At 40.1% G+C, this 27,810-nt stretch overlaps 1 protein-coding gene across 2 annotated transcripts in view; it reads left to right on the top strand.

Moving 5' to 3' along the window:
* Positions 1-27,810, top strand: part of zdhhc8b (zDHHC palmitoyltransferase 8b) — a 68,678-nt gene that overhangs the window by 27,716 nt on the left and 13,152 nt on the right. For both annotated transcript variants that reach the window (XM_079252128.1, XM_079252127.1), the window contains exon 2: positions 27,665-27,786. In XM_079252128.1, the coding sequence (XP_079108254.1) occupies positions 27,665-27,786 (122 nt within the window). The remainder of the gene's footprint in view (positions 1-27,664; positions 27,787-27,810) is intronic.

The raw sequence follows: 27,810 nt of genomic DNA, 5'->3' as shown, positions 1-27,810 counted from the left end.
CAACTTCCTTAAACAGATTAAACAGATATAGTTATTTGGCATCAAGGAATGTTCATTCAGTCTCTGAAAGCAAAACAATGATCTCTGAAACTGGTCTGAGGAGTACTTTAACAGTCCCTCCACGTGCAATTCGTACTTCCACCTTGCGGACCTTCTTGTCACCACTGGGAAAGGTTTTTACTACTCGTCCCATGGGCCATTCGTTCCTGCTGACTTGGGAGTCCTTAAGCAGCACAACACCTCCTTCTGTGACATTAGGTCTAGTGTCTGTCCATTTTGCACAGCTTTGTAAGGTGGACAAATATTCTCTTTTCCACCTTTTCCAAAAGGTGTCTGCAAGACGTTGAACATGTTTCCACTGTTTCCCAAACAACTGCCCCGAAGAGAAGTTCCCAGATGGAGCATAAACTGCACTTGCCTTTTGTGTTAATAACGTCGCTGGGGTGAGTATTGCAGGACAGTCTGGGTCTGTGGATATGGGAATTATTTTACAACATGAATAAGTCTGGCTACGACTCTGCACAGCGTGGTCCAACTAGAGTATCTCCCAAAACGCTCAGAGCCCAGCTGTGGCTCTGATGTCGTAGTTTTCAATACTTTCACTTCTTGACGTATCTCTTTGTCATTTTCAGGTTCGACAAGCCCAAAAGGACTGGTGTTGTTTGATTCTCTGTGTGTGTCAGAATACAAAAAGTGTGGACCTGAGAACCAGGTACTGTTCTGCAGGTCAGCTGCTGCCATAAACCTTGTGGCTTGATCAGCTGGATTTTGGTCAGTTGGTACATAATGCCATTGGCTAGGGTGCGTGGTTGTTCTAATGCGTGTAACCCTGTTGGCAACATACATGTAGAATCGTTTGGAGTTGTTGTTTATGTACCCTAAAACAATTCTACTGTCTGTGTAAAACATCACATTGTTTACTTTAAAGTCTAGCTCATCTCTGATGAGCTCAAACATTTAAACTGCAAGCACGGCCGCGCAGAGTTCTAGGCGTGCTACTGTGTGTGCAGGGCGGGGTGCAAGTTTAGACTTCCCCATGACAAATCCAACATGACACTTTCCTTCACTGTCAACTGTACGCAGATAAGCTACTGCTCCTATAGCCACCCTAGAGGCATCAGAGAAAATGCACAGTTCTTTCACTTTCAATGTGCTTAACGTACCTGGCCTGTAGCACCTTGGTATTTGAAGGTTTTCAAGAGCTTGTAAAGAGTCTTTCCATAAGACCCACATCTCATGCCTTTCAGGGGGTAGGGGGGCATCCCAGTCTCTCTGATCAGATGACAGCTCTCTAAGTAGCACTTTTCCCTGCATTGTTATGGGGGCAACAAAACCTAGCGGGTCATAGAGACTATTAACTGTTGACAATACTCCCCTTCGTGTAAATGATTTGATCTCGTTTGATACTTTGAACATAAAGCTGTCGGATTGCAGGTTCCAACAGAGTCCTAAGCTTCTCTGTACAGGGAGAGGATCCACTCCTAGATCCAAGTCTTTCACATCCTTTGCACGATCTTCGGCAGGGAAAGCTTCCATAACTTGACTGCAGTTCGATGTCACTTTGTGAAGGCGTAGATTAGATTCTGCCAACATGTTTTGAGTCCTCGTAAGTAGGTCGATTGCTTCCTCTGGCGTGGCGAGTGATGTGAGCCCGTCATCAACATAAAACTGCCGTTCAACAAACTGTCTTGCATCAGAGCCATGTTCTCGTTCACCCTGCTGTGCTGCCCGTCTCATGCATTAGATGGCAACAGCGGGAGATGGACTGTTTCCAAACACATGAACTTTCATTCTGAACTCAGCTATGTTTTTTGTCATGTCATTGTCTTCATACCATAGGTAGCGCAAATAGTCCCTGTGGTCTTCACGCACGACAAAGCAGTAAAAGATTTGCTGCACATCAGCTGTCAGGGCAATGGGCTCTTTACGAAAGCGCAACAGCACTCCTAACAAGGAGTTGTTTAAATCTGGTCCACTAAGAAGCGCTTGGTTTAAGGATATACCATCACACTCTGCACTAGAATCAAACACGACTCGTATTTGTTCTGGCTTCTGTGGGTGGTATACACCGAATGTGGGCAGATACCAATGCTCTTTACCTTCAGGCAGGGGAGGGGCAGGCTCAGCTTGATCATAATCCAACATTTTCTGCATAAACTGGATGTAATGATCCTTCATTTCTGGTTTCTTTTCTAGAGTCTTTCAGAGACAGTGTAGGCGTTTTAGGGCTTGCTCTTTGTTGTTTGGAAGTGTTCTCCTTGGAGAGCGAAAAGGTAACGGTGCCACCCAGCTATTTTCTTGATTTTGACTAACTTCATTGTCCATTATATTCAGGAATGCTTTGTCATCAATAGACAGTGCTTTTTTGCAATCACATTCCGATCTAACAAAAACAGAGTGTCCCAGGTTGTCTGTGTTAAGCGTAGTGTTTACAGCGACACCATAATTCTCTTTGACATGAATGATGTTTGGACAGGGTTCGAAGTAGGACGCTCGGCCGTTGTCCAAGGTGTGCGTTTTGTACACATTGACTTCTGACTGACCATGTGTTTTTCCTAAACATACTTCCCCCACGATAACCCAACCTAAGTCTAGCCTTTGGGCATAGGGTGCGTTATTGGGCCCATTGATTTGGTCGTGTACCTTATGTACCCTGAGGATGTCTCGACCCAGGAGTAAGAGGATTGGAGCATGTTGATCAACAGGTTGGATTTTATCTGCCACTGGAAGCAGATGTGAATGATGCTGTGCAATCTCCGGAGAGGGTATCTCAGATCTATCATCCGGAACAGAATCACATTCGATTAAAGGGGGTAGCTGGATGTTGACCTTTCCATCTATGGACTCAAGAAAGAAGTTAACAGTTCTCCTTCCAAAAGTTTGAGCTTTTCCAGAACAAGTCTTTAAGGTGTATGGAGTTGGTTTGGCTTCTATGTCAAAGAGACTAAAGAATTCTGACTTGGCTAGTGACCTATTAGACTGTTCATCTATTACAGCATACATTTTTATTGCTTTCTCTTTTTGACCTGCAGGGTATGCTTTAACTAAACTGATCTTAGAACAAGAACGTGGGCTATTGCTTTGGCTACATACCTCTGTACACTTTGAGATGACTGAGGGTGAGCTCTCAGTTTGCTCTTCGCTGTCATTGCATGCTGGTGTGGTGCTCTTTGGAGCTGGAGCTGGAGCAGGACCAGGATGCATCGCTGATAAGTGTTTAGGGCTGTCACACTTGATGCATTTTATCACTGTTTTACAGTCTTTTGCAATATGTTGGACAGACCCACAGCACCTGTAGCAGATGTGATGCTCTTTCAGGTAGGCCTGTCTTTCTTCAACTGGTTTGTCTCTGAAGAGCTTACACTTCTTAAGCGGGTGAGGTTTTTTGTGCAAAGGGCACTGGCGATCTGGTTCTTCCGTTTTCTTCGGATTGAGACTATTCTGGTTTGGTTCTGCTACAATGTCTGTTTTGTGTGCTGACACAGTAGTTTTGCGGCTGTAGGGCCTCAGTTTTTCTGAGTGAGATGCAACATGACTGGTGGCATTGGACACAGTAAAGCTTGGGTCGTTCCTCATTTTTGCTTGTTGCTGCACAAACTGCGTAAAAACTGAAAAAGGAGGGAATGACACATTATGAGCCTCTTTGTACTGTATCCCTACTGCTGACCATCTTTCTTGTAAGTTAAAAGGAAGTTTGTCAACTATTTGTCTGACTCCTCGAGCAGTGTCCAGGTAAGCAAGCCCCGGTAGAGCACCATCTTCTTTGGCACAATTCAGCTCCAGTAAGATGTCGCTAAGCTCTTGTAACTTAACATTGTCTTTATTTGTAAGTTTTGGAAAGTCCTCTACCTTTTTTAAGAGTGCGTCCTCAATGGCCTCAGGTGAGCCGTAGCACTCTTCAAGACGTTGCCAGACCATCTTGGCACCCGCAGCAGGATTCAGGATGTGTACAGCACGAATGCGTTTAGCTTGTTCAGATGACTTTGGACCTAACCACCTTGTTAACAAATCCAATTCCTCTCTGGGAGACAAGTTCAGGTCATTAGTTGCACTAAGAAATGAAGTTTTCCATGCCCAATAGTTTTCAGGTTTATCATCAAATTGCAGGAGGCCTGTGCTCACCAGTTCTTTACGAATGAGATATTTTGCAAATTCTTGTGCATTGTTAGTTGTAGGCATGTCGCTGTTAGAAGGATCAGTAGTTTGTTTTGGAGGGTTAAGCAGGTGGGTGTTACCTGAGTATGGGTTCACTGTTGGCTCCAGTTTCATTTCCCTGCTTCCCAGTAGTGGGTTTGTTTGAACATTGGCTGTAACAGGATGGGTCATTTGCGTACTGTCTTGAACATCAACCTTCCCATTTCTCTCGAAAGGCTGTACAGCATCATCTTGAATATCTGAATAAAGTAACTCACTTTGTTGTTGAACATATTCACTAGTGCGCTGTGCAGCATTGATAGGCTCGAACTCTACATACTGGGGTCTGTTGGGCTCCCCGCTTTGGAGTTCTGCCTCTTCATATGCTGTGGCTTCAGCTTCAGCTGCAGCTGCAGCCTTCTGGCACTGTAGAAGATGGAGGCTTGCATCTAAATCAGCTTTTTGCTTTAGCATACTTGCTTCCAATTCTGCTTTCTGTTTCATCACATCTGCCTCTTTCTCCGCGAAAGCTAATTGAGCTCGTGCAGCCTTAGCTTTAGCATAGGCTTTTGTGGCTGAAGAGGTAGTTGATGATGACTGTTGAGACAGCTTACTTGATCTTCTGGATGACAGTGAATTGGTGTCCCCTGGTTGTGACTGTTGCTGTGTTGTAGCTGGTTGAGGTGAAACGTCTGGCTGTTGCTCACCACCGGTTGCTTCACTTAGCTGTTCAGCAGCAAGGTCTTTGAGATAACTCTTTCCTGAGTGTAGACTCATAGTTGCTTAATGTAGCTCTGTATGCTTGAACCCGCCGAGTGAACGTCTTTTTACTGTGCTGTCCTCACAACACGTGCCTATGTGAAGTTAGACAGCCAGCGAACAAAGCAGCAAATATTTAAAAAAAGTTCTCCACACAAGGCTTGCTTTTCTTGTTTCTTATTGAAGATTTTTATGAATTATATTTGCATTTCCATTTTTTCTTTTGTAACTGAAACATACAGAAAAGAAAAACAAATTACTGGCTGACACACACATCTCAATGCTACAGTGGAAGTTGGTGACCTAGCTCAAACCTCATGTGCATATCACATTACCAACATATCTCTAGCAACAAAAATAATACAAACACATATGCCAGTGTTTTCTTAACATTAATACTTACAAAGACGAAAGTTTTCCAAGGTACAAGAGTATGAGGGTACATTTAGCGTGTATATGAGCTGCTGCTTTACTTTCATCGTACCAGGCAAAATACGTCAAAGACCTTTTCTATGTTAAGAGCGCTCACTCGCTCAGGTAACGGTATGATCGATATCACAAAGATTGCAATACAGATGTCTTACGCTGTCTAATTTTCGATTTTAACATATTTAACCCTTTTAAGCATGGACTCATTCTTAATATTTATTAACTATGAACTCTTGTTTTTTAACCTTATTTATGTACATCATGAACAAAATAGAATTAGTACGGTCCTTGGCCAAAAGGCATGACAGGGGTCAACGATACAATATATTGCGATATATCAGGATACTATAAGCAAGACAATAGATTGCCATTTTTGATTACTAGTAATAAACACTGAACATGCTTGGCATCACCTTACTGAATAAGAACAGAGGATCTACAAACTCACTGCAGAAGACTGACTTTGGTGCATTTGGTGCAGATCAATGCTGTTCCTAACCCAGGGCTGTTTTTTTTCTTAGTCTTCTTCTTGCACACTTTAATTATTCAGCCTTAAAGGGGGTTTAGATTTGATAAGCCATAATTAATTTTCTGATGTTTTTTTTTTTAGTGCGATTCAAATTAAATAAATATATACAAAAAATAAAAGAAATCTTATGGCAAATTATGAAAGCTTGTAATTTTAAAGAAGAAGGGGTGAAAAATGATGAATCTCAGTCCATAAAACCCCTAGTACCTCCATTTAAAACCTGAGTCATCACAGAGTCCTGTTCTGTTTTCTCATAGTGACCTCATCTTCAGGCCACATCAAGAAAAGGAGAGTCTTTAAGTAAGCCAGAAACACTTGTCCCATACCGCGATCCTGCTGGCTTTTTTCTACTTTTTGTTTGTTGCTGAATTGACGCAGGCCATGCATGTCACATTGTGTTCACAACAAAAGCCAAGACTGTACCACTTTCATATTTAGAAAGGCCGTGATTGTGCCTGTATGAATAGCCAGCTCCGTAGACTAGCCCTAGGGGGCTGTCAACCCTACTCCCCTGTTAACAACATAGCAAATTTAGGCTACTACAATAAAATGCGTGTCTGCTCACTCTCCAGCTTCTACACCCGTTTGTACTGATGGCAGTGGAGGATTTTTTTTTTTTTTTAAATCTTTTATTTTTTTCATGACTGAGTCTAGATTCCATCAACCCCCCTACTGGTTTTTAGTAGAAATAGTTTTCATTACTGCTTTTCAAACAGTGCCCTGAGCCCTTCTGTCAGCTTGAATAGAGGAAGCTTGGAAGTATGGAAAATGAGACAAATTGCTTTCTGGTCCGAGGGGAAAATTAAAATTAGCAGGGCTTAAACTCTGCTGCTTCTCTGAGAGTTTTGGCTAGCCGTATCACAATGTGGCTGGGATGATTCTGCATTTGAAGGGTGTGATTAATCTGCTGTCAACGGCAAACTTGCACCATATTGTCCCGTCACTCAAGTGTGCCAGGTGTTGCACTGCCTCACAGATCACTTATCTAGAGAAGAAAACAGAAAAAAAAAAACTCAGTCACCAACTAACAGCAACAAAACATTTTAAAAAGAAAAGTTCAGATTGTGCAGACAGATTTCATACAACTGGTTTATAAGTAAACTTATAGCAGGTCTTCATGTAAGTCATAACTGCAGATATTACATGCAAATGATCAGACTTGCTTGTACCCATTACTTCATATTTCCAAAAGTAAATTCAAAAGTTCATCAGTATTTTCTGAACATATGAGAAGTTTTAGTCACATTTATTTGTTTTTGTCTTATTTTAAGGTGAAAAAATATATGAATAAGACCAGTAAGACCAAACTAAAACCCTAATGCTTCAGGACATAAAACCAAAACACAGAACAGCTAAGTGCTTTGACAGTCCTGCACACCTACAGGTACTTGGAACTGAAGCATTACAGGGCCAATTCCTTATGGGCTCATCCCTACAACACAGGGATCCACAATCCTGGTCCTTGAGGACCAGTGTCCTGCAGGTTTTCCAAGCGTCCCAGCAGCAACACATCTGATTCAAATCAATGTGTATTTAGCAGACGTATGTAGAGCTTGTCTGAGTCTGAGTCCTGTGTGTTCCAGCAGGGACACTTGGAAAACCTGCGGGACACTGGGTCTTGAGGACCAAGATTGAGGATCCCTGCTACAACAGACCCTGTTCATGCTGTATGTCAGGGGTCACTGACTGCAGTCCTTCATGGCTACCACCCTGCAGGTGTTAGTGCTTTCCTGGTACAACACACATATGATTCAAAAGAAAAAGTTTTCCAACAACTTGCCATCTTCTGCACCTGACTGTTAACAAGCTATCGATGTGAGTCAGGTGTGTTGTATCAGGGAAACACAAGGTTAAATAAACAAATCTTTTTCCAAATGTGCTGCAACAGTTAAGGTTTACTATTTTGCTGATTTAAGGTGTGATGAATGTGCAGTGCATGTTCACCATTGTTTGCAAAGGCCATACTCCGTAGAACCTTCAGAATCTAGAGGAAGGGTGGTGAAAGCTTTCGTCTGTCAAGTGCTTTTCCTCATGCACATTTCCTCAACTCATTCAGGCCTGAATGCTTTTGTTTCACTGTTCCATGATGAAGGGAAGGCGGAAAAGGGGAAGGAAAAAAAGGGGGTGGGATACTATGAAGAGTGATAGAGGAGAAACAGTGCCTGGATTCCAATGGGTGGATTGGAGAGGATTTGGTACTTTAAATAGAAGCACCTGTTCAGCTGGGATTAGTAGGAAGCAGAGCTCTATTTTGGTTCAGTATGGATGCTTGCCCACCATTGCACTGGGTCCTAACGGCTGCCTGAGTGTAAAGACGAGTTGCGGTACACTAATTTACGATTGTGGTGTGTTTAAGCTCTTTCTGCCTTGACACCAGGGTACTGTTGGTGCAGATGCCTGAACCAGCTGCAGGGCCTTTTTTTCTTCGTTTTGTTTTTTTTGTTCAAATGTCTTGAAAATGCCTGAGAGTATAACTCATGCTAATCAACTGAGCAGTGAGCTCACACATTTACACATAATTACATGTATGAAAAAGCATGCCATAAATGCAAGTTGTGGGTAAAAGGAGCTTTTTAGGGTTTTTCTGATTTCAGAATTTTTGGAAGATGTTGGAAATGGGGGTGGGGGGGGATCCCAAATGTAGGCATCTGACATCCGTCTAGGTTGATAAGAGGATCCAAATGTGCAGTTAGCCTTACAGCTGGACATTGCAGCTGCTTGTCCAAGAATGCATGTGAATTCACAGCATACTTTCAAAATGTGGACCCATTTTCACCAGAAAATATAGCTTTAGTTAGACCTCAAACCAGTTTCTGGAACATAAGAGAGAATCACAAAATATTTTGGCATTGTAATATTATATAAATCTTTCAGCAGCATGCATCAGTCCTAAATTGCTTTTCAATGCTTTTGCAGTGGTTTCACTGGCAATCCTCACCCATACTCATAAGACCAATGACCCTGCAAGAAATTAATAAATCAAACCCACTTCCAGTTTGTGTTTTCATTTCTTTTTAGCTGTAATTGTTTTAAGAGTTTTAGCTAACCCCACCCAGCTCACTCAAGGGAACTTTGGCAAGCTTCAAACAAACTAAATCACAAATGATTCTACTCCACCTATAATTGGGTCAGCATGTATATTTATAGACCAAATCTGTCTTTTAAAACTCATGAAGCACAAAACAGAGCTACTTGTTCTAAATGGCCACAGTAAGACACAAGATAATATCAGTTCCCTATTATTTAATGCCAAAACATCCAGTTAGAAGACCACCTGGAGAACTCAGCTCCTGTAAGAGCTTCTAGAAAGGAAGGAGATATAGCATGTAACTGCAGAGCTATGGAGGAAAAAATAATCCTTCCAAACTTCTGCAAGGTGGCAGGCTAAGTTATGGTTAAGGCTACAGTGATTTATCTTGATGAGCTTTCATTTCAGCAAGTTGCCAACTCTCTACTTCCCATCCCTGTATTGGACCTTTCAACAAAGGAGTAGCCAGGAATTACTTCACGACCCAGTCATGAAATTCAACACCCTTAATATGAATATGTTGTCATTGGAAAAGCCTAGCAGAGCAGTCCTAGAGTCCCCCAAACACCGACACCCCACCCCACCCCCTGCCTTCTGTTATTGAATCAGCAGTGACCTGACATCACCATTTATCCCCGCATATGGCTCCAGCCAAGCTGCTGCTGCTCTGATTCTCCAGTGTTCTCCTGATGCCACATGGAGAAAAATTTCAACAACCCCCCATAAGCGGATCAGACCTTACATATTGCTCCACAATTTCATTAAGGGTCACAATTGGCATGGTTGTCAGTGCCGTAATAAACTCTCCACTGCTGCAGGAGCAGATGGTGCGACCCGAGTGTCGACATGCATCCCCAGGAATCCCCTTAATAAGGGAAGCAGTCCGGCACTGCCACAGGCGCTTCAGAGGAAAACTCCTGCCTTTCCATATGATATTCACAAGATCTGAAACTGTCTCAGAGAGTCACAAGGTCTACTTTTCTTTTCTCATGGTTGCCTTTAACCAAGTTTACACCAAATAAGTAAAGTATTCACATTCTTTTACATCCTTTTTTTTTTTTTTTTTAGTATTTCCTCATTACTGAGTTGTTGACTACATTCACAACACAAATTTAGCAACTCAACAGACTATTGAAGCATATAAATAAATACCAGAATAAAACATAATCAGATCCATAACATGGAAGAAATATGGCCACAGGGTGCATATTTAATCCAAGCCTGTGTCGCTGCTATCCAACCCTATTATGTTTCATTCAGCAAGTTTATAAATTGTCCTCAAGGAAAGAATGGGTGCTCAATTGACTCTGCATTTCTGGAGGAACGCTTATTTTGGTTGGTGGAGACTAGACACTGTAACAGTCCCTAAGAGGGTTTAACGTCAGCGGCCTATATTTACAACTGTCCGCTGGCAGCAAGTTTGCCAACTAAGCAAGGCTCACTGAGGAGTAGTGTTTGAGACGGCACTTGATGTGAAAGAACATATTGATGGCGTCTGTTAAAACGCTAAAGCAGCTTTAATGTGAGTAATGCCACCGTTCGGGGTGAATGTGCCCAGTCATGTATGTTCTATAACGTTGCCTGTGTGTTCGGAGCTTTCATGGGAGACTGTTCAGCCCAGTTTATTGACCCCTCCACTCATTTTCTGTCCCCTTCTTTGTTCCCAAGTTCCCAGAGAACACTGGTGGGATTCTGCCCAGTGCTGCCAGCCACTGTTACTAAAAGGAATCATTGTGTTGTCTCGTTGCTGCCCGGTAAATCAATGGGACTCTTTGTTCCCTGTCGAGCATTTAGGACGTGGAGGCCTGGCCCGCACAGTCGTGTCATGATAGCAGCTTGCTGAACATAGACTCAGCAGATCATGTTTTTGTGTCCTCTGCGCTTTTAGAGCAGTTGCAAAAGTACCACTAGATTTCGTTTCATTCCAGTCCCTGAAGCCACCCAGCCAGAGAAGAAACACCGGAATTATATCATAGCGCTGCCATGCTTCGTCTCCTCGGTGGTTTCCAATCATGCCTTTTTCTCACTCTTAGCCTCTGTGAGGGGTTGTAACTATTTCTCCATGTGTGAGCAGGTTCATTAATATGTATTGTGTTTTTTTTCCCCCATAAATGTTATACTTATGCATCTTGCTGTGGATGTTCTTTTATGCACACATTTCTGTGTGCATACTCAGCTACCCTCCAGGCCTCCAGCTGATCCAGCTCTCCTTCTTTACTGAAAGAAAAAAAAAAAAAATCCCCTTTGACAATACACAATTAAGATTCCTGCAGATGTGAAGAAACCACTGATGATTTCCTTCAGATGGAGGGAGCAGTGTGTGGGAGGCGTGGAGACGGATGAAGGAGGAGGAAGTGGGGGTGGGATGGGCACTCTTTAGGGAGGTTTAGTGAAAGCACCTGCCTCAGCTCTGGGACTCATGATGGATGAAGAGGAACAACTGATACATGGAGGAAGGGAGGGGTGGGAGTGGATTTGAGTTTGAAGTGAAGGACATCTTGTCCTGAAAGTGTTTCCCTTGAAACTGTGTTTGCATTCACATATTATTGGACTGCACAGGGACATGGTTAGTTTGGTTTAACATCACACGAATAAAGCATACTTAAAGAGGAGATCCCATGATGGAGGGGATCTTACATTCTGTTAAACTGATTAATATCAGTTTTGGCTTCATTTTCCACTGTTACTGACCATAAAGGATCCCATGGAAATATTTTTTAAGACCACCTCAAAGAGAAGTCAAGTTTTTCCTTTTATGTTAATGCAACTTTAACTGTAGGTCCTTTGGGATGCACAATTAGCTTAAGCAGTATGAGCTGATTAAATCTAGTTAGTTTTTTAAAGAGTTTGTTTTGTCTTCTTTTCTAACCCTAACCCTCTCCTCATATGTGGGTACCCTATTCCAACTCATGTGTTTGAGTTGCTCTTTTATTGCTACTCTATGTGCTTCATTCTGGTATGATGTAGATTTTTACTATTTTTGGGTGGATGAGTTAGGCCAAGCTACGTAGGGCAAAATCTGTTTAAAAGCATAGAGAATAGTAATAAAATAAAGTTTATTATAAATGTGGATCAGCAATGTCCACATATTTCCTTCTGATTCATCATTATTAGTCCATGGTACCTATTGATCTATACAAACATAATACTTTTTGTCTTTATCAGTAAATTAAATAAAATAATTAAATATTTTTTAAATTTACAATGAAAAAAAACTGACTTAAGATTATTGAAAAATAATTTATTACATTTCTTAAGGCCTAAAAGCTACATTAAACCGATAGATTAACACACAACATCACTAACGCTAGCAGCAGCATCATCATCATTGTGACAACTTATTGGCTGCCATGATCATGTGACACAGAAGACAGGAGAGCACCAGGACTGGTTTTTACTCTTTAAATTTCCAAAGCTCTTTGATGAGAACACAGGTATCATGTTTTGTTTCTGTGAAGTGGTGTCACAATATTTAAAAAAGCATTCAGTCCAATATTTTCACAGATATTAAAGGTTAGGTTGGAGATGTTTTCCAGGAGAATGTTTTACTATATTGCTTAAAATCCCTCTCACCCCCCCCCCCCCCCCCACCCCCTGACTGCAGCCAATAAGTAAATGACTTCACATACCAATTAAAAATGTAGGAACCTGTGGAATATACAGAACTGAAAAAACGGCATCTGATAATTTTAAGAGTCCTGCTCTAAACGATTGGATGGTGACATGTCTACCAAACTCAGCTGCCATTTGTTCCTCAGCCCCTATGAAAAAAGCAATGCAGGTTGCTGTGCTTTGGAGGTGTGGTTTTGGGGTGAAGTCTGTAAAAAGAAGTATGGACTTTACTATTGCATATTTTTAAAATTTAGCTTACTCAAACCTTTTTTTACGCCAGGATCTCCTACTTTAAAGTATCAATTAGAACACTGTTTCTCAAATGGGATTACGTGTACCCCTGGGGGTACTTCAAGGCATTCCAGGGGGTACAATAACTTTTTGAAAACATATTTCTTTTTATGTTTCCTTTAAAACATCCTTAAATCAAATTATATAATATTATAAATGTAAGTGTACATTCATAAACAGAATTTACATTTAGATTTACACCATATCATTCCTCCCAAAATCCCACATTTCAACGTGAATTGAACCCCACGCGTTACGAGCCAAATCATATCTGTCAGTCAGTGTCGCCCTGACAACGCAAACAAACACAACTGGCAAAGTGCAGTATTTCATGGTTTTTTTTCTGAAAAAAACAAAAAACTTTGCAGTGGTTAGGGGGTACTTGGCTGAAAAAATATTTTACAAGGGGTACTGTGTTGAAAAACATTGAGAACTACTGAATTAGACAGTATTGTTCCACACGTTCCTAACTGTAAAGCTTATCAGAATGAACCATTGCTGTTATTTAATATCATCAATCATAAATGCACATCTGACACTTGAACACGAACATGATTTCTAGCAAAAATCCATCAGATATGTTGATGTAATAATTGTTTTTCTTCATTGTGGATACAGCCACTCTGTAATGGGAGGCATCAAGGCTCTGTTTCAACTCAGAGGTAGCAAAGCACACAAAGACACAGCCTGCTTAAAGTTATTAATAGTTTTTGTTGTGGTGAGGATAGAATAAAAGGAAAGAGTTTGTCATATCCAAGTTAACCTTTCCTAAGAGGCAAGTCACCAGAGTTTTGCCACACACACTGTGAGCTGTATGTGTTGGCCATTCAGGAACTGAAACGAAGTCTCTGGAGCACACCACTGTAAGCCATGGCGGGGAGGCGGGGGAGTAGGAACCTAAACTGTCAAAACTTAAAAAAATAAATAAAAAAATAAATAAATAAAAAACAACAACTTTGTTTTGCATCACTTATTAATACATATGCTTTTAATAGATAATATGAAAAAGCAGCTTCCTTTCAACCTATTTATTAATTTCAGTCAGGTGTGTTAGAGCATGGAGACAACAAAAACCTGCAGGATACTGGCCTTCGAGAACTGGAGTTTAACACCTGTGCTGTAGAGACAGAAACCAGTCGGTATATTCATCAACTAGTGCAAATATGTATTTTCTTCATCAGTTCAAATTTAATGCATGCATATCATTTTGTCAGATGAGTTTTTTTTTATTTAATAAATGTCAAGAAAGTAGCTTTATTCAGTAAATCAGCATTTTCAAAAATGCATTTACACCCCCACAAAATTCAGTTTCCTCCAGGACAGAATGAGGAGATTTTTTACATACACCAGGCAAAACTGGTAGCATAAATCTTCCCATCAATGTGTGAACATTGAAATACACACAAAAGCATGCACAAACATTCCTAGCCATTTTTGCCTTATAATAGTAAGCATCAGATCAAGAGCCACAGGGAGGCACATCTGGACATTAGTGTTTGGAGAACAGGTTTAGTCCTGGGCCTAGTCTATCATAATGCACCCAGGCATGCAGGCAGCTGTGGAGGAAAGGTTATTATGGAACCCAGCACCACACCATATACCTCTCCTCAGTGGTTTAGTACGATATGCTCTAGTGAAAAAAAAAAAATGAAAAAAAACCAGTTTTGAATATAATTTGGGATGGTTGTGTTTTGCACAACATGCTGAACAAAGGCTTCTTATGTTCAACACAAACCCTGCATATACCAACTGGGTGCTGCTTTTTGTTTGCTCAAACTAAAATGATATATTTTGTAGAGTGAGTTTCACAAAGATAGATTTAAAACAAGGGATAAACCTTGTTTGAGACTAACAAAAACTGGTGAATTAGTTTAAGTTTGTTCAGAGGACGGTGTGATAAAATAATTGAAGCTGTCTTGTTAGAACATGTTTCGTTTTGTGTTGAGAAGAAATGATTCATACTTAGTCAGCAGACTGAGCAGGATATTCTTTCAAAAATAATGACTCACACAAAACAGTGTTTTATGACCCATGAAAAGTTCATGGTGACATCTTTTTCTGCAGAAAAACAGCCCCTTTACTGATAATTAAGTTCATGAGATTGTTGAGTTTTAATGTAAATTTTGATGCAGCCAGATGCATCAAATAGCTCGCCAGGATTCTTCGGGACGGCCATTTGTTTGGGAGTTTTGGGGCTTGTCCACCCATTCTATGTGGGTTTTATTCCAGACTTTATTCATCCGTGGGATACTAAGGTTATATGTTCTTATCTTCTACCAAATTACCTGTTACTTTCCTTCTATGAAGCGCCTCTGCTACTCTCACTTGTGATGCAAGACAGAAGTAAAGTTTCAGTGCTTTGTTTGCAACAAATTCTAATACAGACAAGAAGTAGCTAACAGTGACTGTGAAGCTCTTTAATCAAGCTTTCTGGGGAAAACCTCTGGCCTGCTGCACTTCTTTACACCAGTCACAGTTGTGTTGGGAAAAGTTGGACTCAGGATGTAATATTATTTAATTCAAAATGAGCATCTGGTTGCAGCTTGCAAAAAAAAGGGGCCTGGGTTTGTTTATATTGTGGGGTCAGCATTAAAAAAAAACTTATTCTACCCACTGTGACTTCCAACTGGGAGGTTTAATGGAAAGTCCCTTTAACCTTGATCAAAGAACTAATGCGGATGTGCATCAATGTAATGTGTTACTAAAACATGCAAAAACCAAAATAAATCACAGAGGGTGGGATTCAACATTGAAACCAGGCTAAAAGCAAGATGCAACCAGGGATACCAGCAAAAAACTTTTTTTTTTTTTTTTTTAATGTCCCTGTGCAGATTTTTACTGCGTTTGTATATTTGATTGTGATGGAAGACAAGTAAATGTTAACATGTCACTTTACTATATTACCATATGTGTTGTCCATCTCTGCCATCTTTTGTACCAGTCAGTGCCTGTGTGTGTACATTAAACTGATTGATGAACTGTTCATTAGGCTGATGGGGTTTGCAGGGGCAGAAAAGCATCCGCCAACGAAAACTGGATTTCAAATACAGGCACAGTTTGCTGTGGCTCAACATCAGCTGCATTAGCATTTGCACTTGTTTGTTCTTTTCTCAAAGTGAAAATACACTTTTATTGATGAGATTAATAATAGTATGCTCATTTTGTAGGTTATATGTGATATTTTCTTTTGTTAATAAGGCAGATTAGCAAGACTCAAGTAGTGAAAATTACAGTGTTTTGTTTTGTTTTGTTTTTTTTTTGGTGGGGGGGTTGCGCTTTAAATATCCCCAGAACCAGAAGGTGGATAAGCAGCTGATCTGCCAACGCTGCCTGCTGAGAGGCAACATGACTGTACATGTCACTATGTGACTGTGCATTTGTGTGTGTGTGTTGTTATTTACCAAAGGATTTATGTTTACTGTATACTCTATCACAGCTTCACGTCATTCAAACTCATGCACACCTGAGCTGAGTAATCCTCAGATTCTGTTATTAAATCTGCAATATGAGTTAAAAACAAAAAAAAAAACCACATAGATTGTGTCAAAGAAAGAACCTTGTCTCACTATACTGGTGCCTTTTTAACATGCTATGCATCCTCCATTTAAAGTATTTTTATGGTATCTGCAGTGTTGAGTGTGCTTCTTTCTTGTATGCAGAAGAGCTTGTGTGTGTGTTTGTGTGTTTGTCCAGTCTGACCTCAGTCTCAGCTTCCTGCAGGAAGTGGAAAAAAGAAAAGGTCTGCATTGACCTCAGTTGTTTGGATGGAACAGCTTGTAGATGGAGCTCACAGATAAGTAGTTCTAGCAGTCATAGTTGTGTTGGAGAGGGGGTGGGGTTGGAGGAGCCGCTGTGCATTAAAGCACAGATATTAAGGTCAACAAGTTCTTGACTTGGTTCTTTAAAACTGCAGTAACTCGTACCTTTACTTGTCTGTTGCCGAGTGTGTTTTTCTATCCATTTATTTCTCTGTCTCTGTATAGTCTGCTGTATTTCTGGAGTAGCTCCTTAAGTTTCAGCTCAGTTCCTCTTATCTCCTCCTTGCTTCTTCTTAGAATTGCTGAGTCAGCTGGGTTGTTTAGTATTGCTACCGTCTGCTTTTGCTGTGCATAAGAATGTATTTACCATGTCCTTACTATAGAGTTGGCTTATATGTCACATGACTGTCTGGTTAAAGGTGTAATAGTGTGTGTTTAAGATTCTTTTTGTTTAAATCATTCATAAATGTAAAAAAAAAAAAGATGTGACGTGAACATTATTTACCAATATAAATTGCAAAGCTGTCTCATGTGATTAGCATAGCGGCTAAATAGTGCCCTCTGTGTGTGTGACCTTATGAAATGTCATCAGGAGTTTGTTTAGATGCCATATTGTATTCTGATTTGCTCTGAGGCTGTTGTTTTATATGCACACCCTGTACTGTAAAACCAGAATGGCATTTCTACAGTAAAACTGTAGGTTTACCCACTAAAATGATATCTCAGTCCATTACTAGCTTGCATAACCAAATTTTAGATATATTTGTCTACCGAATCTCTTAGAAATAACATAATTATTTAACATTGGTAAAAGGAAAAGATAAACATGGGTCTTGTATTGTCCATCTCTTTTTTTCTCTTTTTTTTTTTTTTTTTAAATCTCTTCCTCTAGATTTGATCTTTTTAACCAAACAACACTTTTCTCTGTTTGTCTGTAGTTGAGTAATTCCACTTGGTTAGTTGTGGAGAACTTCAGTAGCTGAAATGAAAGAAATGTGGTTTCCTGTTTGCAAACTGTTAACTGACCCATTAGCAGCAGGTTAGCAAAGTAATTACCTGTTCACCACGAGCAAGCGAGACTTGTCATGGCTCGTAACTCCATGTGTGTTTCCAAGCTAGTCCTGTGAGTAGTTTTTATATAGTTAAATTCATAGACTACACATCATAGAACGACGCTTGCTTTTCCCCATAAAAACACATTTAGTTCCTTGTTAACAAACTCTGATAACTAATTGACCCATTAACAGCCAATTAGCAAGGTAATTGACCGATTACCACTAACTAGCCTGGAGACTAGCATGACTAGCTTGTATGTGTGTGCGTTTCCTTTTTTTTAACCGGTCCTGGCCAACAACATTTTTCTTTTATCCTATTCTGACAACAGAATAATGGTCTGACTGCTGTGTTGTGTTGAATAAATCTACTTTTCCAAGAAGAGCATTTTGGATATGATATATGCATGTGTGTTTCCAAACTAGTCTTACAAGTAGTTACTTTGTAGTGTAGACATGATAAGAGGAAATCTGTTAAATTCAATGTGCTGCTTTGGAGTGGCCAGTCAGTGCTGGTTGAGCTTAAAGTTGTGTCACCAACAGTTTTTCAGCTCATTGACTTGAAAGGTTTTATTAGTTGCTTACAACACACTGGCATAACTGTAGATCAGCGCTGTCCTGCACCCACTTAACATGTTGCAAAACAAACGAAACGTTTCTGTCGCCTCTCAGCCATAAGTATGGGGGCTCTTGACAGTGGGCACACAAGTAATAGTGCTTGGGGCTCAGAATAAGCATGGTGAGGAATGTAATACAGGGAAAGCCAACTTCAGCAGGGATTGCTTTCCGTCTCTGCATATCAGCCTAGCAACAGAGTGAACAGTTCCAAAGGATTTTTTAGGCAGTGGCGTTCTTGTTTGCTAAATCCACCCACTCATCTGCTCCCCACCCACCATGCATAAGGTAGTATCCAGATTGGATAACATGTAGATCCATTTTTCACACAGGCTGGAAAAGCTTACACAGATAGACACGTACACAAATACAAGCAACAGTTGTGCTGGCAGAGTGTCCTGTCTCTGCTGCAACAGTCTAAATACCCTCAGATATTTACTACACGTCTTGTTAAGCCTCAGTGTCTTTGGCCTCATAAGCCTGATTTATTCCATCTGACCCGTGACACTGTACTGGTTTTTAGTTTCCCACGCGGTGCCAGGAGGGGAAAAAACCAAATGAGTAAAAAAAAAAAAAAAAAAAAAAGCCAACACATGTGTCATCACTCCCTCAGGGGAGTTACTGGCCCAACTCACAGCACACAGTGGATGTCAATTCATATGCTTGCAAACCAATTTTCATCAGAAAAAGTAATAGACATTTATTTTATTGGATTACGAGAGCAGGCGTTGCTGATTTATTATGTTTGTAGGAGAGAGATTTCATGGCGAGCGCTTATCAGAGAAATGAATGCAAAGATTAACTAAGCTTATGTGTGTGTTTTTTCTCTTAATATTACACAAACTGTTAGTAGGAGGTTGTGGGATGCAAGAGATAAGGCAAACACCATTTTGGCATGCACACATATTTCTAAGCACATATGCCAACGCTTTCCTCTTCTCTACACAAAATAGTTTATCCGTGAGAAACCATGTGCTCGTTTACATATGACTTTTCAGGTAATACAAGTGGGATTTGATACTTATACTTACTTACTAGTTAACAATACATTTATCTGCATTATACACCAATTCAGTGATTAACAGTTAATTAAATCCAAATAAAAAAGTACTGATCTAATGCATTCATTGTCTGACCCACTTAAGAAAGATTATGTAGAATTTTATTTAGATTTGATGAGAAAAACATTGGTATGACAAAGTCAGATTGTACTACCTTGTTTAGTACGAATAAAAATATTTTGTGTGAGACTTGAACTAAGGGAAAGGTTTACACTACATGAGACATGTCCAGTTCTGATTGAGTTCAAGAATTAAATTATATTTTAATATTTTAGTTGTTTTTTTGTGATTGAATTTGGTTTTAAACAGAAAGTAAATACATTTCTGGCTCCTGAATAAAATCCAATGGAAATGGACTCACAGCACATGATACTGGCAGCAGGTCATGATTTACTTAATCAAAATGATGTTACATTGTGATCAATGGGGATTTACAACTCTGTTTCAAAATATATGATTAATTTTCATTTTATTACATTACTGGTATTATTGGGCAAAATTTAAGTCTGTTTTTTTTCTCTGTAAATATTTGCCTATTGAATAAAGTCTTAATTTATTTTACATTTTTCTCTTGAGGAAGACCTTATTTAGACCTTGTTTTGTACAGGGCAGTCAAACAAGGTGCCATCTGCGTATGTAAACATTTATTTGGCAGTCAAAACCTGAGTGCTGCTTTTTGTTGGTTTTCTTGTTTGGAATTGCACCACCTCTCAATGGAAACAATGTGCATTGCTCTCTGCATCCTAAACATGCCTTTTTTTCTGCTACCAGCTGCACCACAGTTTTAAAATGAATCAAAAATGAAATGAATCATTTTACTGATATTAACTCTAATCATGATATCTGTCCCTAAAACAATCGTCTGCACCTGTTTAAGTTTTTATTCTTAATATCAGCTAAATAGTTAAAGCTCAGAGCTAAATGATGTCAAACTGTAAATATAAATTCAGAGTTAAATGGTTTGTTTATGCATGAGCCCAGTACAAATGGTGCCTGGCAGTATTTATGATATTATGCCTACTCACTCTGTTTATTTTCAGTTTCATGTAATTTACTGCTGTAATCTGGTTAAACTCCATTTAATAGGTAAAGAAATAAAAATGTTTTCCTTCACAAGGCAATGTTCCCATCTTTGTATTTCTAAGAACTATAACAGTTGGCATGATAAATATGTGAAAATATCTAGGGGTAGACTGTGGGGGCAAGTATTTAATTTTTTTTCAAATGGACCTCTTTATGCATTATGAAAATGCAAATGATGCTGAGCTCTGAACAGAAATGCAGATGGATTTGAGTGTACCTTGCAGCTGCACAGGTCCCATCTTCGTTCTGAGGTGACCTTTCCCCAAGGCTCCAAATCAGTAAGCAGAGCTGAAGAACAACTTGATTTTGTGTTTTCTAAAATTCATATTCGTTTGCAAATCTGTAGATGAATCTAAACGTAGTTGGAAAAAAAAAGATAATGAGAAGGACCTTTTTTTTTCTCCACATAGGCGGCTGCAGGTTTTTCTGTACAAAATAAATCCCAGCAAGTGCCTTCACCAGTTTGGTTACAGTGTGGATGCTGATCATTGTCCAGTGAGCCTCCAGTGATCAAACACATGAAGACAATTTAAGCAGCTAGAACAGGGGTGCCCAAGTCCAGTCCTTGAGATCTACCATCCTGCAACCTTTCGATGCAACCCGTGTCCAGCACGGCTGAGTCAAATAGCCGAATTCCTCTTCTGCACGTCATTCAGCTCTGCAGAGGCCTGCTAATGAGCCACTTATTTGATTCTTAGTTGCACCTAAAAACAGAAGGATGGTAGATCTTGAGGACCAGACTTGGGCACCCCTGAGCTAGAATGTTAGTAAATTTACACCAGGGGTGTCCAAAGTCAGTCCATAGGGGCCGCTGTCCTGCAGATTTTCACTGTATCCCCTTTCCAACACACCTGGCTTTAGTAAATGGCTCCAACAGCTAGTAGTTCTGTGCTATACCTGATTAATTTGAGTCAGGCGTATTGGAGCAGGGACACACGGAAACCTGCAGGATTGTGGCCTTCAAAGACCGGCGCTGGACACCCCTGACTTAAACCAGCCACTCAGGCTCAACATTTTGTACCAGTGGTCCTTGCTAATGACTAAATGTATCCCATCAGTGTTGACCCATGCAGGCTAAATTTGTGCTGCTTTACAATTTTTTGGTGCGAATGAAGAAAGTTCATTTTTTATGAACGACTTGCGGCTAGAGAAACAGCCTTTTGTGATGGCTGCTCAATCTGTGCAGCTCTGCTTCTCATCTGACCTTCCTGGAACTGTTCGGCTCCGTGCCTGCAGCAAACATCACTTCGGTCTCCACTGACAACAGGCCCGCTGCCGCTGTGTGTGGAATACTAAATACCATGTGTGTGAATGCGGAGAATCAGAAATATCTTTGCGCTGGAGACGGACAGGTCTCAAATCGGTGATGGGCAAGTGATGCTCCCATTCATTGATCCTATTAAGAGCAAAATATGTTGGATTAAATGGGGGCCGTGTGGATAAATTTGGAAAATAACTCAACTGGGTGGGGAAAACTCTTTAATGGACTGTGGAACATCTGGGTCAGGTGAGATAAAATGTGAAAAATATTTCCTAGTGTGGGATTAAGGCTTTCAATTGAGATCTTGCCCTATTTTTTTTTTTTTTTTTTTTTTTTAACTTGAAAGCCATCACAATTAAAATGTTCTTGGGTGGTGAAAAGACACCAGCCTTGTAACAGATTCTGGATCACTGGATCTCAGCAGGCGTTCTGTAGGAGAACAGGCTTCTCATGTGTGTCCCAGTGGGCTCAGACTTAATTAACTAATCAATAGGATGGCTTTCTCAGCATGAGCTGAATACATTGCGTTAAGTGTTCCCAGTGGCTGGCTCGCTTTGTCGGATATTACAGGAGTCGGTGCCTGCGAGCACTGTCGCTTTATTTCTGATCCAGATTAAGGGTTACATGCATTGTATTGCTCCTGTGAACAGCAGAAATAACAGTGTTCAGTGTTTTCTGCAGAATATTTTCCTTTCTGCTCTTGATACAGTGAAGAATATAAATGTTTTAATAGTCTTTAGGACTGTAAGTGCATTAAAGTTTAAAGCATTTTTTCCAAAATCTTGACTGGCTTTGTGGCACCATAGTTCAAAAGAAGCACCCTCACGGGCATCTTTGGTTGATGTATAAGATTTTTGGAATTTTTTTACCCCTGTAAAGAAAGTGGGATATAAGATAAATGGAAAACCCACCAAATTTACACGGAGCTCATCATTTAGATGGTATAATTTAGCTCAAAAGCATTTATATTTGTAAATTTGAATGTGATAAGCACACCTTGAGGAACAAACAAAACAGACAAGCATGTAATGAAGTGTTTTCTCACTTAGAAAGCCCTTCTTTTAAATACAATGCATTTTCCACCACTTAAAGTTGCAACAGGTGTGAAACTGGTGTACACCTTCTTTGTAGTAGCTTTTGTCAAATCAGAAATTATGCATTAAGGTTTCTTGGCTTTGGATTTAGAGCATCTGCATTAAGAACCGAGGATGTGTTTTACACACATTATTCATACAAGTCGTTAAAGTGGAACTATTATGTGCATTTCAGGCTAATTTATTTTTATTTCTGAGACAAGAAGGGCTGGGATTGATCGAGTTATTGTCACAAATCGCTTTATTTATTTCAGACCAACTCTCTCCGTAGGCTGTCAGATCAGCCTGTGGGCAAAACGAGTGGATTGAGACTCTTCCGCATTAAGCCCCGCCTCTCGCCACTGCACTACATCGGGAGCGCGCACCGCACCTGCTTTCGCCGTCATTGTAACATCTCATAAACAGAAGGATTAGGCTTATATGAACTCAATAAAAAAAAACAAAATACAATGTTAACACATAGCATACAGCCCTACATGTTGGAACCTGAATCAGACCCTGAAAACGAAGTGGAAAACAGCAACCCACAGCAACGAATGCAGCAGGATGTCTCTCTTTGGTAAACTCACCAGCCATCGTTGGAAATAACTTTATCCCACGTTTTCCACCCGCCTGATGTATTTGTACATGCCCTTGTTAACCAGTAGAAGGTAACCAATCACCGAACCTTATCCCCCGGGACGTCACAAGGATTTCCACGTAGAAAAAAACTCTCTAAAACGTCGCGTTTTTTGTCGCCATGGAAACCGGACGGAGAGAGTGCTAGAACTCAAACACAAACTCAAACACGCGTTTAGGTGATAAGAAAAACCGTGCCGTTCACATGTCTGATGAGGATTCAACACTGTAACACTGTAGAAAGCTCAGAAAACTGGAAATACCATCATAGCACCCCTTTAATAAAATAGTCCTTTGGTCCTGAGTATGAATGGTGACTTTATGCTACTTACTTTCCCCAGATTGTTCAGGTCAATCACCTTGATTATTATTATTATTATGGCCATTTTTTTGCTACACACGGCAGTGAGTTTCTACAGTGGATGTAAAACAGTTCATTTAACAAGACAATAAAAACAGCTGAGAAGCACATCAGCATGAAAAGAGCAGATTAACAGCAGCAGTAACAGCTGGAGTACACAAACATCGCTGAGCCATCTTCCAGCATCCAACACATTAACTACTCACACACACATCCGTGCATGTTAGTCTGTCTTCCTCCGTCAAGACTGCAATTGTGTAAATATGTCCACCTTTATTTGACATAAAAGACTAGTTCTTTATATCAGTCTCTGTGCCCAAATCTCTCTGGACTGACTCGGTTTTCTCTTTGATGGTTGTTCAGAGTCTGCTCTGGGAGCTACAGTATGAAAAGTACAGATAAGAGCAACTTCAAAGGAAGGGCTATTTTCCCATCCAGAGGCAAGAAAATGAAAGACAGGCAGATCTGAGCAGTCAAATGGCTTTGGGATGTGTAGCGAGCTTGCAGCAGGGGTTTTCATGCTGGACATGGTTATCACACCACTATTAAGTGCTTTTAAGTGGACCCACAGTCCAGTCCAATCATCTTAAAAAGCTCTGCCTTCCTTGTGTAAAGCCTAATTACTAAAAAAAAAAAAAGAAAAAATAGGTACAGTCCCTCTACATAATTTGTTGCTTTTGCTTTCATTTTAGAATGTATCGACCTCTATTGATATATTGTATCCTGTTGTTTCCAGAAAAGTGTGAAGATGCAAAGATTTTAAACTTATTTACAATTAAACAATGAAACCATGAAGTGAAAGCTGCTGAGGGAAGGTGTTGTTTTTGCTTGCAGTCTGCTTCCTAACATCCCACTCAATGCAATATGTTTTCATCCTGTCATAAGACAAATGTGGATTTTTTTTTTTTTAATCCCTTTTTTTTTTTTTCTTTTTGCCTTGATTTCCTCTTTGACTCACTTTGGAGATAGATTCTAAGTTTCACCGTGTGTGACTGAGTCTTTGATGTATTCAGAGCTTGAATGTTGGCATTTTAAATGCTGATGGCTTTGAAGGCGCCTCCTCGCTTAGTGTTCCTCTTTCTATTTCCAGGCATTTCCAGCACTTTCTTTAATTTTGGCGAGCCTCGGGCTGTAAAGCTTCGGCACGACCAAACTCATCACTTTATCTCGCTTTTGGCAACAACATACCCTTCAGCGAGACAAAACTTTATTCAAACTTCTTGACAAACAAGTGTGTTTTCTGCCCCTGTTGAAGTATCGTGGATATACAAACAGTAAAATTGGCTCATAAATAATGTTGATATGCCGTCTGTGGTTACTTGTCACTCCTACACAATTAACAGTGTGTATGTGTCCCTAATTACTTATCCTGTGACATTTTCCTCCCACGCTGTCGGCTCTCAGACTACTAAAATGGTTGCCATAAACTGCATTTAATTTATTTCTCCTCTGTCAGGCTTGGCAGCGTCACAGTGCGGGCAAAAATAAACAATCCTGGCAACTAGAAAACATGTTTGTGAGACATTTGAGGTGCTTTGGATTGTGTTTCTGTAACAGCTTTTGGACCTTGTCTTTGTGTTGCCAAAGCTGTCTTGATACAGCACACTATTGGTCACAAAAGTTGTTTCTTCTTTAAAAGTAAATGTGTTATCTGATGTTCATCAAATACCAGCAACAAAGTTGCCATTGATATAATTTCTTAAGTAAAGACTCATGAGCAATTTTAATATGTGGGGTTTTTTTGGGGTTTTTTTTTTTTTTTGTCATCTTTTATATTTCTGTTAATTTGATCTTTAGTTTCCATGCAGATTGGGGGGGAAAGAAGGATCTTTGTGCAAATGGCACGTTGTAAAATACTGCAATGCTTTGGGAAAGGTATGAAAACATTTGACATTTCACAAGAACTTAAGCGGATTCAAAGTGCCATTGGGTTTGTTCTGATAAAGGCATATGAAGGAAAGTCTGTCCGGTAACTGCGCCGCTTTTGCTAAATAAACACTAATGAGCAGCAAACGGGTCTTTGGAGCTGCTGGTGTTTATGGATCTCCTCATGCAGGATACCTCAGAGCTGCATTTCAGCCACTATTAACCAAATGCTCATGAGGAGAAATGCTTGCAGTGCACTCAGAAATTCTACATGAAATTAGTTTTCAAACTATTTTACTCACTCATGAATGCCATGTTACAATGGGTGGTCCAGATGGATGGGGTTCTGGATGGTTGGTGGATGGCCACCATGTCCCAGTAAGGCCGCAGTGACAGCTAGATGATGGAGTGATAATTTTGTCTGGACTAATCGGAAGCCAGTTGTAGACCTTTTTTGGGTGTCTGCGGGTGAAAAAAAAAAAAAAGACTTCTGCAAAATCCATGCAGCTTTTTACTGAGCGTTTCATGTCATCATATGAAAGGAAGAAACGTTCCTTCTGCAGTGAAGACAGTGCTCCATCACACGCTGCAAAAAATACCATTAAGTCTTTGGCTGCTATGAGTATAAATGGAGAAAAACTCATGGTGTAGCCCCATTTTCTGACCTCAACCCTACTGAAAACCTGTGGAACAACCTTAAAAGGAGCTGTATGAGCGGTGGGGGGCAGTATACCACCAAAGAGCAACTGTAGGAACAAAACTTGGTCTCTGCTAATGAGATCTGGGCAGAAATTATTCATACAAATGTATTAGACGAGAGATAGCCTCCAAAGTCAACATAGAAGTTGATCTGTAAACATTTTTACTGTTGTTTTTAGAAAGATTATTTCTTACATTCTGACAGGTGAACTTTTCCAGTTCTGTTCGCTCCGTTGTTTGTTTTGGAACCGTCATACTGAATAATTTAATCCACTTTATTTTGAGTGACTAGCAACAAATAAAATGATTTTATGATTTCATCAGCGTTAGTGTTGTTCCATGAAATCCAGATTAATATATAAAGTTATATCATTTTTAATTATTAAAAAATGGTATTCACTGTCAATCACAAAAGCAGCAAAATACTGTGGAAAACAGTGTATTAGCGACCATTTAAGCACAAAATATTTCAGCATATATATTTTTATATATATATAGTCAGTCAATAATAGGTGTTACAGATGTGGGCAGGTCGTCATGACAATGTACAGATGGGATCATTTTCAAAGAAACAAGTGCTCAGTCACATGATGACAGGTAGCTATGGCTTGTGATGATGCTGGTAGGACGGATCAGCTGACGAACAGCACTGAGTGACTACATAAGTGGGGCCAGCTCCTCACAGTTAACACCTCTCTTCAGTGTCAGGGCCTTTTTACAGTCAGCGCTCTAAATAATTCAACAAAGCAGAAGAGGAGGATGTGTGGGCTAAAGATGGTCTCGGGGCACAAGCACAAGGAAATTGACTTTCTGACGTCAGAATAAGGTTCATGAGAGAGTATCTATTACATTAAAACGCAGTGCAGGTGTGTTAGGAGAGAGCAACACGTGTAAAAGTAAGGATCCATGTTTGAAATGCTGTCATCACTCCATTAACTGAACGATGATGCATTTTATTTCTTACAAAGGTGACAAATCAAGTATTTGACATGTATGATGGGGCTAAATGTTTTGCAGTGCGGTGACTGAGCGGGATCCTTCATGTTTTCACCTGTTTGTTTTAAGAAAATTTGTGCCACAAGGTAGGGCTTGGCAAAAAAACTGGCCCACATAATCACTCCTTTGTAGCTGAATAACATTTGCTTGGCTCACATAATTTGGTGTATAATAAATGATGTGCACATGCCTTTTTAAACTGAATTTTATTCATGCTGCACAAGGTCAAGAAAGCATCAATGTGGATTTTTTAAATCCTCTTATTTTCATGAAAAACCTTGTTTTCTTTGTTTATCATATTAAAACAACAGAAATGCACTCACAATAAACGTATGATGGTGTGAAAATGTTTGTCTTTTAAAAAAGAGAGAATCTAAATCCCTGTTTTCTTCTGTCTTTTTTTTTTTGTGTCTTCAAGGTGCCCCTGGTTGGCGAAGGTAATCTCCCCCGCTGTGCCTCTCTACAATGGCCTGGTCTTCCTCTTTGTGTTGGCCAACTTCAGCATGGCAACCTTCATGGATCCTGGTGTTTATCCCAGAGGTTTGTATCAGCACCTGACCTGTT

The sequence above is a fragment of the Telmatherina bonti genome, assembly GCF_933228915.1.
Source record: "Telmatherina bonti genome assembly, chromosome: 13".
NCBI classification, from domain to species: Eukaryota; Metazoa; Chordata; class Actinopteri; order Atheriniformes; family Telmatherinidae; genus Telmatherina; species Telmatherina bonti.
This window is presented reverse-complemented; position numbering and strand designations above follow the sequence as displayed.